Source organism: Nicotiana tabacum, chromosome 1 (genome assembly GCF_000715075.1).
Source record: "Nicotiana tabacum cultivar K326 chromosome 1, ASM71507v2, whole genome shotgun sequence".
Classification (NCBI taxonomy): Eukaryota; Viridiplantae; Streptophyta; class Magnoliopsida; order Solanales; family Solanaceae; genus Nicotiana; species Nicotiana tabacum.
The window spans coordinates 98,604,476-98,617,719 of record NC_134080.1 but is presented as its reverse complement, the minus strand read 5'-3'; the positions used below and the strand labels follow the sequence as shown (position 1 = coordinate 98,617,719).

At 37.1% G+C, this 13,244-nt stretch overlaps 1 protein-coding gene across 4 annotated transcripts; it reads left to right on the top strand.

The window, feature by feature from the left end:
- Window positions 1-518: 518 nt before the first annotated feature.
- LOC107823987 (protein AE7) lies at window positions 519-13,000 on the top strand. Of its 4 annotated transcripts, none has more exons than XM_075252404.1 (7): window positions 519-713; window positions 1,235-1,388; window positions 2,461-2,565; window positions 2,657-2,756; window positions 4,905-5,138; window positions 12,077-12,122; window positions 12,630-13,000. In XM_075252404.1, exons 2-7 carry the CDS (start codon window positions 1,264-1,266, stop codon window positions 12,728-12,730), a joined length of 711 nt encoding a protein of 236 aa, XP_075108505.1. In that variant the 5' UTR covers window positions 519-713; window positions 1,235-1,263; the 3' UTR covers window positions 12,731-13,000. The 4 variants fall into 4 exon arrangements, with proteins under 4 accessions (XP_075108505.1, XP_075108506.1, XP_075108510.1 ...); XM_075252409.1 differs by lacking the exon at window positions 1,235-1,388 and adding an exon at window positions 2,309-2,337 and having other exon boundaries at window positions 574-713; window positions 2,470-2,565; XM_075252414.1 differs by lacking the exons at window positions 519-713; window positions 1,235-1,388 and adding exons at window positions 1,610-1,747; window positions 2,309-2,337 and having other exon boundaries at window positions 2,470-2,565.
- Window positions 13,001-13,244: the final 244 nt, after the last annotated feature.

The window sequence follows — 13,244 nt, the reverse complement described above, 5'->3', positions numbered from 1 at the left end:
AGGGCGGGTTTCCACTTCTTGTGCTCACGATCATACATGACTTTGATCATGGCAAGACGTAGAAATTTTACCAATTCGAGTGGTTATAATCAAAATTTATTTTCTTTGCTTGTATTTAAAATCAAATTATAGAATAAAAGAGAAAAATACGGTAAAATACATACCTTAAATCCAGAATTTAATCATGAAGCAAGTTCATGGAACAATTGACAATCATTATGTTCAATCCCAAAGCTTCTACTCAATTGGTTAGAGTCTCATACTGATAACGTGTTATAAAACAATAAAAGAAGAAGAGTATTGCAGAGAAAATTAGAGAGAGAGGATTCTTATTGATATTGGATGAATTATAATGGAATATGATCTCTCTATTTTTAGGGAAAGAGTAACTCAGCCACCAAGTATAATCCCTAAAATATAGACATTCAACGTAATTAAAATTTTATTTATAACAAAAATTGAATAGTTTAGACCATCTCAAACATAAGACACTGTTTTTGTCATTTTTTTGCTAAAACAAAAGATTAAGCTGGTTTGCCAGCTACCTCGTCTTCCCAGAAAAGAAAAGATATTTACAACCCGTTTAAGTCCCAATATTTAGGAGTTGTTCTTCCTCGCCAACATTCTCTTTTTCCCAAAGTCTCTTCATAGTTCATTCTCTTTTTTCCCCTTAACCAGATACAGTTATTTTTTCCAGATTAGAAACTGAACTTGTGAGTTAAACCTATTAAATCATATGCCTTTATTGTTTCTTATTGAATTTGTTATTTTTAACTGGACCCTTTGCACTTAATTTGAATCTTTCTGGGAAAAATTCTCACGACCCTTAAAATAGTTTGGTGATTTTTTTTTTTAAATATTTTTATCAATATATGAATTTCTGCACATGCCTCTGTTATCAAAGAAAGTCACGAGGGTTTTGTAAAACTATTATTTTGTTAGTTTATTTTTTTTATTTGGAAACTGTGGTACTTTTAATTTCTTAATTGCTTCAGCTTGATGTGTGTGTGTGTGTGTGTGGGGGGGGGGTTCTTGGGGGTGGGGGGAGGGGTAAGTTTAGGTATTGATTTTGTTTGATGAGGTGGCCAAGAGAGGCTAGAAATATGCAATTTTTCTAAGCTAATGTCTAAGAAATACAATTTGCAGTTTGTTAAATTTATTACTTCTTGTTTGCAAAGGAATTTCTGTAGCTCAGAAATTCACGTGTTGATCTTTACATTTATCATTACTGTAGGGTGAATTTTATCAAAGTTGGACCTGAAAATGGTTTCTGAATTGATAAATGCCAACCCTATTGTGTATGAGAAGAAGGAGCGTCGAGATAGGAGTGCTCCAAGTGTTGAGGATGAATATACAGCTGAACCTATCGACCAGCTAGAGATTTTTGATATCCTTGTGCTAATGATGGCCGAAATCGGATTTTGTTCTTAATTTGTTATGCTAGACTTGAAATTAATCTTTCCAAGTTAAGGGAATTTCGATGAGGCTAAAATTCATCCACTTCAGAATTTATGAGAACCTTTAGAATGGAGCAGTACATGTGATCCATTGGAGCAGTACATGTGATCCATAGCGAACCTGCATGCTGAGTCTCTGAATAGCACTAACATACTATACTGGAAAATACCTAGAGAAATAGCAAACTAGAGTTAATTTTCATTATAGTTGTTTTTGATGTTTGTTGTTGTGCCATGTAGTTTTATAGGAAAGACAAAGTAAAAAAACCTTCAGCACCTTGGCGTACGAGGTATGTATATAAGCTTTCCCTTTTCATTTTAACATCATCCTTTTCTATTTTGGCTAACCCTAGAAGGAATTTGGAGTGAAGTAGGCATATTAAGTATATAGTTACTTTACAAAAAGAGGGGATATGTTGGATGATAGAAGTATGTGTCAGTTACTATGCGCCATTTTCTGTACAAGCATGGCCTTTCTATCTTTAGTTTGAATTTTCAGGAAACCAAAGAAATTGACTTATGTTTTTCTTGTTTTCTTTTCTTGAGCCGAGGGTCTATTGGAAACAGCCTCTCTATCCTCACAAGGTAGGGGTAAGGTCTGCGTACACACTACCCTCCCCAGACCCCACGGTGTGGGATAATACTGGGTATATTGTTGTTGTTTTTCTTGTCTTCTTTGCTTTTTCTCGGGTTTGTTTTGTCGCTTTTTTTGTGGGCATGCATTATTTGCACCTTCAACGTTGTTTTACATTTTTTGGGATTTCAGTGAAGGCAATACAAAGTTCACATTGTTTTACTTTTCCTAGCAAATGATGGAATATATTAGGATCATGTGTTACGGAAACTTGTAGGATCGTGCTACCTCCGGTTCTGATTTGAGGTACTGTTCTCCCTGGTTGGTCTTCATTGTGTCATTTTGAAGGGAACTAAGCAAGTGTGAAGTTTGATTAGTTGGGGAAACTTCTTAGCTATGAAAAGTCAATTATTCCATAACATTCTTACACCATATTAGAGATATAAAAGATCCAGAGCATCCCTATTCTCTGGAAGAGCTGAAAGTTATAACAGAAGATGCTGTTGAGGTAAATGACGAGCGAAGCTATGTAAGGTGAGATAAATAAATCTGTTTCATATGTTCCTGTTTTGATTCTGTGTGGCATTTTTCATGTTGTCTAAGAAGCGGAAGTTCTTGGATTCAGGGTCAGATTCACGCCTACTGTTGAACATTGCAGCATGGCGACCGTTATTGGATTATGCTTGCGCGTGAAACTTATGCGATGTTTGCCTTCCCGTTATAAGGTGTGCTTCATGGCCCTTCTATTACGATTCAATAGGCTTATGTGTGTTACACATCTTTTCCTGTAAAAAGCATATTACAGTGGATAGAATTTTATGTTATAATTGATGTGCTATTATGATATTATAGAAGTCAACAATTCTCAAAATTACAGCTTACTGGAGATGAGGTCACATGTGGCTGTATGTGTATTTTCTTAGAACTGTTAATGACTTCGACCTGAAAGTAGCTTCCTTGGCACTAGTTGGCGTAAATCTTCAGGCATATATCCTAAAGTCTCGTGGGTTTTTTCGAAAATTTTCAGCCATTTGTAAATATGGTTCCTATTTGTTAAACGTGTTATTACTGGGCGTGGGTAGATTCTGACCAACACGGCAAGTATCGTAATCTGGCCAATTTTAGGCCATAATTTAATTCAACCAAGCCATTACTTCAATTGTGGTATGTTGAGTATTAAATGGCAAGTTTTCCTTTTGTGTCTAAAACGATGCGCAGTAAAGAAAATAAAGTGACAAGAATTAGGAAAAGGAAAAAGGACACGCACACAAAGATACAAAGAGAGAGGGAGAGAGAGAGAATTTATTAGTAGCTCGAGCATAGAGCGTATGCACATATCCATCTGCCTATGGTTCTTGTTACTCTAGCTTGAACATCCCTCAGCTTGCTTCACCGTAGCTGCCTGGTGACCATAGTCAATTTCATTTTCTACAGAAATACTGGATAATACTGGGTATGTTGTTGTTGTTGTACAGAAATAGTTGGGAAGCTTGGAACTCTATTGTGCTTGGTTTTTGAAATTACAGCCGATCTTTGTAATTCTGAATTCTTCTATTCTAGCCCCTTCCAAATTCTAATGAATAACAATGACAACACTACTGGTTTTTCTTCATTGGTGTTATGTCATATATGTTTCCCCTTTAGATGCTATAATGATATTCGATCTAGTCGCTTGTGGCTCTAGCTTTGCTTCATTTGAGAGGGAGGTGGGACGAGTAAAGGCTGTGGGAAAAAATGTTGGAATGGAAGGTTCGAATGTAGAGTCTAATCTGTGGTCTAAATCATGGTTTTGGGTGTAATTTTGTTATATAGAAGTAACTTGGGAAAATGATAATAGTAAAATAAATCAATGAATTTGTATCATGTCAATTTGCTTTATTTTGTATATCATATTTTCCAGGAAGAGTGGTAATAGAGGAAGACTTATTCCTCCGTGTACTGTAGTAATCAAGTAGATCGACATCACTTAAAACTTAGAAGTGTTTATTAAAATGATTCCAATTACGCTTTCTCACCGGAAATGTGGTTTTCAAAGTAGTTTACCATTTTCTGGCCTTGACTAAAGCAGTCCAACTACTTGTAAGAAGTTTTCTCTAATTAGTGTCTCAAAACTTTATTTGCAAGCCGTTAAGTGGTCACAACTTTTTAAGGTAAGTTGATTCAACTTTTTAAGGTTGTTGTGTGGGTTTTTAACTCTTAATATTTTTTTTCTAGTCTTTTTAACTTTCATATACTAAAAAATGCTTTAGCCATTCTAATGGGAATTGTCGGATTTCTCTTTATCTTCTATCAGTATAAAGAACCGACATTTTCTTTTCCTCTGATTAATCTAGTTTCTTTGATTTGTTTTTGTTGACATACAAGTTGTCTAGCACATGTATACACATGTACTACATCATAGCTAGCACATGTCTATGAGTTGTATAGTAGGTGTAATACAAGTTGTGTAGCACATGTATACACATGTACTACATCATAGCTAGCACATGTATATGAATTGTATAGTAGGTGTAATTAGGTGTATGACAACTAATAGATTAGGTGAATTAGTATTATAAATAGGCCTTGTAATCTTCTCTTCTAGATATGAAATATAGAACTTCTTTGGTTTCTAACATGGTATCAGAGCATTGAAGTTTTTTCATCAGTTTGTTGTTGGGAATTTTTTTTTCCCCGTTCGAATTATTGTTGTTCAGAACAGTTTTTCGCTGCTTTGATTCTATTTCACTATTTCCGGTCATTTTTTCCTGACAACTTTCATTTTCCAAGATCACTGTTCACTGTTCAGATATTACTATTCACTGTTCACTGCACTGTTCAAATTTCACTGCACTGTTCTTGACTATTTGATTCTGCTATTATTCGGGTGCAAGATGACTGAAACGAAACCTACCGTTGATGTCATTCCGGTTATGTCCAAAATTACGGAGAATAAGTTCATGGGTTCCAATTACATGGATTGGAGTAAGACGATCCGTCTCTATTTGCGGAGCATCGACAAAGAGAACCACTTGGTTGATGATCCACCCAAGGATGAGACTAAATCAGTCTGGTTAAAGGAGGATGCAAAATTGTTTCTCCAAATCAAGAATTCGATGCACAGTGAGGTAAATGATCTAGTTTCTCATTGTGATTATGTGAAGGATCTAATGGATTATTTAGATTTTTTGTACTCTGGCAAAGGAAACTTGTCTCGCATGTATGATGTGTGCCAGGCATTTTACCATCCATCCATGCAAGATCGCTCTCTCACCACTTACTTCTCAGAGTTTAAGAAGGTGTATGATGAGCTTAATGTTATATTGCCGTTTAGTCCAGATGTGAAGGTACAACAGGCTCAGCGTGAACAACTGGCGGTCATGAGTTTCCTTTCTGGTCTTTCTCCCGAATTTGAAGGGGCCAAATCGTAGATTTTATCTGGGACTACTATCTCTTCCTTGAAAGAGGCATTTACAAGAGTGTTGCGTACTGAAAAGTCTCATCCAGGTCCGACAGCCACGATCGATAGTGGTGCTCTGCTTAGCCGCGTCCAAAAGAATAGGAGTCATAGTAATCGCAATCGGAGTAGCGATAGTCGAGACCTAAAGCAAGGGGAAGTTGAATGTTTTTATTGTCATGAGCTCGGTCATACCATACATTATTGTGTGAAGCTTCAGAATAAGAACAAAAGATCTCAGTATGCCAACATCGCCACTTCCGAGACTATTTCACCATCTCAGTCATCATCTCCTCCTATCAATACTATCCCCGAGTCAGGTAAAACCACTAAGTGTCTCCTCTCTTCGTCATCCAAATGGGTCATTGATTCTGGTGCCACAGATCATATGACAGGTAACTCTAAACTCTTTTCCTCTTTTCAGTCACATACCCAATGTTCCACAGTTACTTTAGCCGATGGGTCTACCTCATATGTTTTAGGGTCTGGCACTGTTAACCCAACATCTTCTCTTTCCCTTAGTTCCGTCTTAAATTTGCCTGATTTTTCTTTCAATCTAATATCTGTCAGTAAACTTACTCGTACTCTAAATTGTTGTGTCTCATTTTTTCCCAATTATTGTCTTTTTCAGGATCTTACGACGAAGCAGATTATTGGTAAAGGTTCTGAGTCTGGGGTCTCTATGTTCTTGAATCACAGGTGCCGAAATCCATTTCTTGTTCAACTGTGTTGTCTCCCTTTGATGTACACTGTCGATTGGGTCATCCATCCTTGTCTAGTTTGAAGAAGTTATATCCTCAGTTTCAGAGTATTTCCTCTTCAGATTGTGAGTCATGTCAGTTTGCTAAACACCATCGCCTTGCTAAAGTTTCTAGAGTCAATAAACGGGTCGACTTACCTTTTGAGTTAGTTCACACCGATGTTTGGGGTCCATGTCCTATTATCTCTAAAACTGGTTTTAGATATTTTGTTACCTTTGTGGATGATCATTCTCGTGTTACTTGGTTATATTTAATGAAAAATCGTTCGGAGTTGTTTTCAATTTTTTGTGCTTTTTGTGCTGAAATAAAAACTCATTTTAATGTTTCCGTTCGTAATTTAAGGAGTGACAATGCAAAAGAATATTTTTCGGATTTGTTTAAAGATTATATGGCTACAAATGGTATTCTACATCAATCTTCTTGTGTTGACACCCCTTCTCAAAATGAGGTTGCGGAACGAAAAAATAGACATCTTCTTGAAGTAGGCCGAGCACTCCTCTTTCAAATGAAAGTGCCAAAATGTTTTTGGGCTGATGCCGTCTCTACAGCTTGTTTTTTAATAAATCGTATGTCATCTTCTGTACTTCATGGTAATATTCCTTACAACATTCTTTTTTCCTCTAAGCCATTATTTCCTATTGAACCCAAAATATTTGGTTGTACTTGTTTTGTTCGTGATGTTCGTCCACAGGTAACTAAATTAGATCCAAAGGCCCTTAAGTGTGTGTTCTTAGGGTACTCACGTCTTCAGAAAGGTTATCGGTGTTATTCTCCAGATCTCAAAAGGTACTTAGTGTCTGCCGATGTCACATTCCATGAAAATTATCCGTTCTTTTCTTCATATGTTTATAACAGTTCTGAGGAAGAAGATACTTTGGTCTACACTGTCACACATCCAGTTAGTTCTCCAACACCTCTTCCTCAGTCACCCGTTTCCCTCGATCGACCATCCGAGCAGCCACCTGTTCTTTGTGTGTATACCAGGCGACAACAAACCTCAGAACCCGATCCTTTACCTACTTCTGCTTCGTCGGTAGATCCAACCTCCTGTGTTTCAGATCCTAGTTTGGATCTTCCTATTGCCATTCGCAAAGGTACACGACAATGTACTTATCCTATTTCTTCTTTTGTGTCTTATGACCATTTGTCTACTTCTTCTAGCTCGTTTATTGCATCATTAGATTCTGCTAGGATACCTAAAACTGTTCGTGAAGCATTGTCCCACCCAGGTTGGCATGATGCAATGATAGAAGAGATGATGGCTTTAGATGAGAATGGTACTTGGGAGTTGGCCGATCTGCCCACTAACAAAAAGGCTATTGGGTGCAAGTGGGTATTTGCTGTTAAGTTTAACTCCGATGGGATAGTAGCTCGCCTTAAGGCACGCCTTGTTGCAAAAGGGTATGCACAGACCTATGGAGTCGACTATTTGGATACTTTTTTCCCGTTCGCCAAGTTAGCTTTTGTTCGATTATTCATTTCCATGGCAACTACTTATGATTGGCCTCTGCATCAGCTTGATATAAAGAATGCTTTTCTACATGGGGATCTTCAGGAAGAAGTATATATGGAGCAACCACCTGGGTTTGTTGCTAGGGGGGAGTGTGGAAAGGTATGTCGTCTTTGAAAATCTCTTTATGGGCTGAAACAGAGTCCCCGTGCTTGGTTTGGCAGATTTAGTGAGGCTGTTCTAGAATATGGGATGAAGAAAAGCAATTGCGATCATACGGTGTTTTATAAAAAGTCTGATGATGGTATTCTTTTATTGGTAGTATATGTTGATGACATCGTTATTACTGGAAGTGATATTACAGGAATTTCAACTCTAAAGTCTTTCCTTCACACTCAATTTCAGACGAAAGATTTAGGGCAACTAAAGTATTTTTTGGGAGTTGAAGTTACACGGAGCAAGAAAGGCATCTTCTTGTCCCAAAGGAAATATACTCTTGACTTGTTAGCTGAAACTGGAAAGTTGGGATCTAAACCATGCAGCATGCCAATGGTTCCTAACACACAACTCGTGAAAGAAGACAGTGAGTTATTCGAAGATCCAGAGAAATATAGGAGATTGGTTGGGAAACTGAACTATCTTACAGTAACTCGTCCCGATATCGCATACTCTGTCAGCATTGTGAGTCAGTTTATGTCTTCCCCAACAGTCAGGCATTGGGCGGCTCTGGAGCAGATTCTTTGTTATCTAAAGGGATCTCCAGGACGGGGTCTAGTATATAAGAATAATGAACACACTAACATTGAGTGTTTCACAGATGCAGATTGGGCAGGGTCAAAAGCCGATAGGAGATCCACGACAGGATATTGCGTTTTTGTTGGTGGAAACTTGATTTCGTGGAAGAGTAAGAAACAAAATGTCGTATCTCGATCTAGTGCGGAAGCAGAATACAGAGCTATGGCACAATCTGTGTGTGAGGTTGTATGGGTACATCAACTATTAAGTGAAGTTGGCTTCCAAACTACATTGCCAGCAAAGTTGTGGTGTGATAATCAAGCTGCTCTTCATATCTCCTCTAATCCTGTATTTCACGAAAGGACTAAGCACATTGAAATAGATTGTCACTTTGTTCGTGAAAAGATTCAGCAAAAGCTCATCTCTACAGGTCATGTTAGAACTGGAGATCAATTGGGAGACATTTTCACAAAAGCTTTGAATGGAGCTCGAGTTGAATATATCTGTAACAAGTTGGGCATGATCAATATATATGCTCCAACTTGAGGGGGAGTGTTGACATACAAGTTGTCTAGCACATGTATACACATGTACTACATCATAGCTAGCACATGTATATGAGTTGTATAGTAGGTGTAATACAAGTTGTGTAGCACATGTATACACATGTACTACATCATAGCTAGCACATGTATATGAGTTGTATAGTAGGTGTAATTAGGTGTATGACAACTAATAGATTAGGTGAATTAGTATTATAAATAGGCCTTGTAATCTTCTCTTCTGGATATGAAATATATAACTTCTTTGGTTTCTAACAGTTTTTTCAACAGTTCTCCTGATAAAAAAATTGGCATTCTGCTTCCTATAACTTTCGGTTAATATGACAGCCTAACCTGTAACCCTTCAGCCAATCAAGAACTTGTTAACTAGTATTTAACTCTGAAGTTCTAAGTTTGATACGGAAGTTGCCATAATTTCCTGCTTCATTTGTTAAAAGCTGTTCTGAGTTTGATCAGCATATTATGAATATTCTTCTCCATTCCATCATTCCATGTATAAAATCTGTGCTTTAATTTTTGGCTGCTTTACACTAATACCAGTTTCTAAACTAAGCATTTCACCAAAATATTTTGAAATATTAAGACAGTAAGACCCTGAATTTGAGCCCCCTCTTTTAGAATTTATAAGCTAAAATCTTCTAATAAGATATGTACTTTCTACTTCAATAGAGTCAACATCAGACTAGACATTCATCTTAAGGCTAAGTGATCAGCCAATTACATGTTTGTTTTCTGATTAAAGTTCTTTAGGCCTCATTTGTTTGCACTTAATGGAGATCTGAATCTTCATCATTCAGATCTCGGACATTAAATGCGTTTGTTTTTAAAGACTGAATCTTAATTATTCAGATCTTAATCATTAAGTGTGTTTGTTTTTTTTACTTCATAACCACTTAATGAGTCTGAATAGATATGTATGATTAAGATCCATAACAGAGACTTAATTTCATTAAGATGCTATCATCTATATTCATTATTAATTGTCACCACCGCCTACCATTATCAACTACCACCATGCCACCACCAACTCCACCATAATCAACCACCACCACCATCATCCTCAATCATAGCCGCCGCCATAATCGACTACCACCACCCGCCATCCGCACCATTCCCACCACCATCATTCTCAACCACAAACAACACTCATCCACCTCAACTACCACAACTAACCACCTCATTACCATCAACAACCATAACCGGCACTACCCATCATTATAAACTACCACCACTGTCCTCAATCACAACTACCACCACTGTCCTCAATCACAACTACCACCAACACTTGTCATTATTAACTATCACCACCACCATTCTCAATCATAATCGCCACCACTACTAATCACCACTAGCTACTACCCTGAACCACCACCATCTACCAAACTTACCACCAACCACCGCCTCTAATCAGCATTCACAAGCACCACTGTTGGCCATCACCACCACCAACTACTATATTTTTAAAAAATTATATATTTTATTGATAGAATATTAGACTAATTAGTATTTCATTTGAATTTTATGTTTATTAATTTTTAAATAAAGATAAATTTTATACATTCAGATGTTAAAAATCAAACATTATTAATCATTTAGTATTCAGATCTTAATACATCTTCAATATGTGTATTCAGATGTGTATTCAATATTCAGATGTGTATTCAGATTCAGACGTCTTAATCTAAAAAAAAAAACAAATGAGGCCTTAGTCTGGTTTGAGAATCTTTTTAATCAGGTAAAGTAAGATTTCATTCAATAAACATCCAGGGGATGCAACTTATTACAAAAAGAGTTAGCTCCTGTACATTTACTTGTCTCCTCTCTCAAAATTCAAGTAGCTGACAAAATCCATAAACAGAAGGGGATTAGTTACAACACAAAAATTTCACCAAGCAAAAATGATAGACTAAACGTCCAGCCTTTAGAACATGTCTGGAGTTGCAATTCCATCAAAACACCTCTGATTTCTTTTCCCTCCATATGCACCAAATAATACTCTGTGGATCATATACCATGTATTTCTGATGGGTTTTCCAGCAAACAAAAGCCTCCTTTGGGCTACTAGACATCACCCAACTAATACCAAAAAGATTCCACAACATATACACTGGACAATGTTAGAACAGATGGTCTAGGCTTTCACTTTCTCCGATGCATAAAATAGCATCTATTACATAGTATTATACCTCTCCTATTTAGATTATCTTGTGTTAAACATGCTCCCAGGATTGCCAACCAGTAAGGCATGCCACTCGAGTTTTGGTTAAAGACTTGTACATAAAGGTAGGGATAAACGTGTAAAAGTGTGTTTTAGAGCACCCTTTAGTTGTGGAGAGCTCTCAATTTTTCCTTACAAGACAAATTCTTTATTATTGGAATAAATGGACCTGAAGGGAGCCTTGACGTAACTGATAAAGTTGTTACCATGTGACCAGGAGGTCACTGGTTCAAGCCGTGGAAATAGCCTCTTGCAGAAATGCAGGGTAAGGTTGCGTACAATAGACCCTTGTGGCCCGGCCCTTCCTCGGACCCCGCGCATAGCGGGAGCTTAGTGCACCGGGCTGCCCTTTTTTGGAATAAATGGACCTGATGGAGTTAAAGGGATATAGGTGATTCATATAAATCTCGACTAGTTTGAGATTGTAGCTTAGTTGGTTGACAAAAGTGAATGGTAGTCGAGCTTTCAATATCACAATAGTTGTGGATGGGGAAAAAGTTCTAGCCCGTTCGCTCAGTCTTAGGTTAAGTGGCAAATCGCATTCTCATTCTCGATCTTCCTATGCAGCAAAAGTTGCCACCTTGAAATTTCCTTGTGCTTTAACTACTTTTGGGGTACATAATATGGATAATCTGTATTGGACGTGTAACCCAGTCTCTCTGTGCCTTATTATATCAATTTTTAAGTTGCATTCTAAACTACAACAATGAAGTAATGATGAAAAGACTTCTGTTGGAATTCATTTATTTTGTTTGAATATTTTGCAAATATCTCATCCTTGAAGTTTTTTGTTGATAACTAGCTGTGTCGTTAAATTGTTTATCGATTTACAAGTTTCCGGTCTGTTTGTTTTTTGTTAACATATCCTTGTTATATTGCCAGGTGGATATTAGAGTAGCACCTGGGAGTCATGCCACGGAAGCTGCAGGTACCGTCTGTCTGTCAATATCTGTCACAGAACATCCAATCTTTAGCTACCATTTTCCTCTAACCACCACTACCCACAACAATCTTAAGCTCCGATTCTCTAGTTGTCACTATGCTGGACTTCTTCCATTTGAACCTGCCAGGCCTGCATTTGTCACACCCTATTTGCTTTGACAAAAGGATATCTTCCTTTTCCGATGATGCTCACAAACATGCTTATTATATTTGCCCTCTTTAACATACCGCAGGGGCATAGAGCTGATTTTGGCTTTTCTTTTATTTCGTATATGGTGTTCGGCCTTTTTGTTAACATAAAGTTACAACATATCCTTGAGTAACTATCAAAAAGTTCATAACATATCCCAGAAGAAAAGAGACGGAAAAGAGAAAACCATACAAGTTTCTTTTTTCTTTTTAAATCATAAAGCATTAGCACTAGAGAGCTTTTTTAGGAGTAGTGTGCAATTGCTATATATCCAGCAACTGATCATTTATTTTCTCTCTGCAGTAAATAAGCAGTTGAACGACAAAGAACGGGTAGCTGCAGCATTGGAGAACCCTAACCTTGTCGACATGGTTGACGAATGCCTTGCTCCATCTTATGCATGAGAAAGTCTTTGTTCAGTATATGGAGATACAACCTGAAAGTCTTTCCTCGTGGCATATTAGGTGTTGTTGTTTTTAAACCTCTTTTCATTGGTTTTATTTAATTCATTAGATTAATAAGGTTGTTCTTTAGTTAAACTGTGAAATCACAATGTAGTGGCTGGTATGACTTATGAGATAGGCTGTATCTTTATGAAGAGATGTATTGCAGTATTTATGTCATCTTACTTGGTATTTTCAGCCTGTAAATATATATACAGGTCTTGGATTTTCATGAAAATGTTACTTGCAAAGCCTGAATAAAAAAGTAATAACCGTATCCACTGTTGGCGGTTTCGTTATGACATACTTAGAAGATTGCAAGTTTTGACATTACAATATTTCGATTCGTGCAAATTCTACTTTCAAAATTAGTGTGATACTGCACTGAATGCCAAATATTTAAGAAATTCAAAATCTCATTTTTCCTCAAGACAAGTGAAAAAGGAGTTTTCAAATGATGTGGAGTCCCAATTCC

Excerpts from the sequence above, each read along its gene's own strand:
- LOC107823987 (XM_075252404.1), top strand. The coding sequence starts at position 1,264 with ATGGTTTCTGAATTGATAAATGCCAACCCTATTGTGTATGAGAAGAAG. Across the intron at positions 1,389-2,460 it reads GACCAGCTAGAGATTTTTGA|CCATATTAGAGATATAAAAG; the intron begins TATCCTTGTGCT and ends AACATTCTTACA. Across the intron at positions 5,139-12,076 it reads AGAATTCGATGCACAGTGAG|GTGGATATTAGAGTAGCACC; the intron begins GTAAATGATCTA and ends TTATATTGCCAG.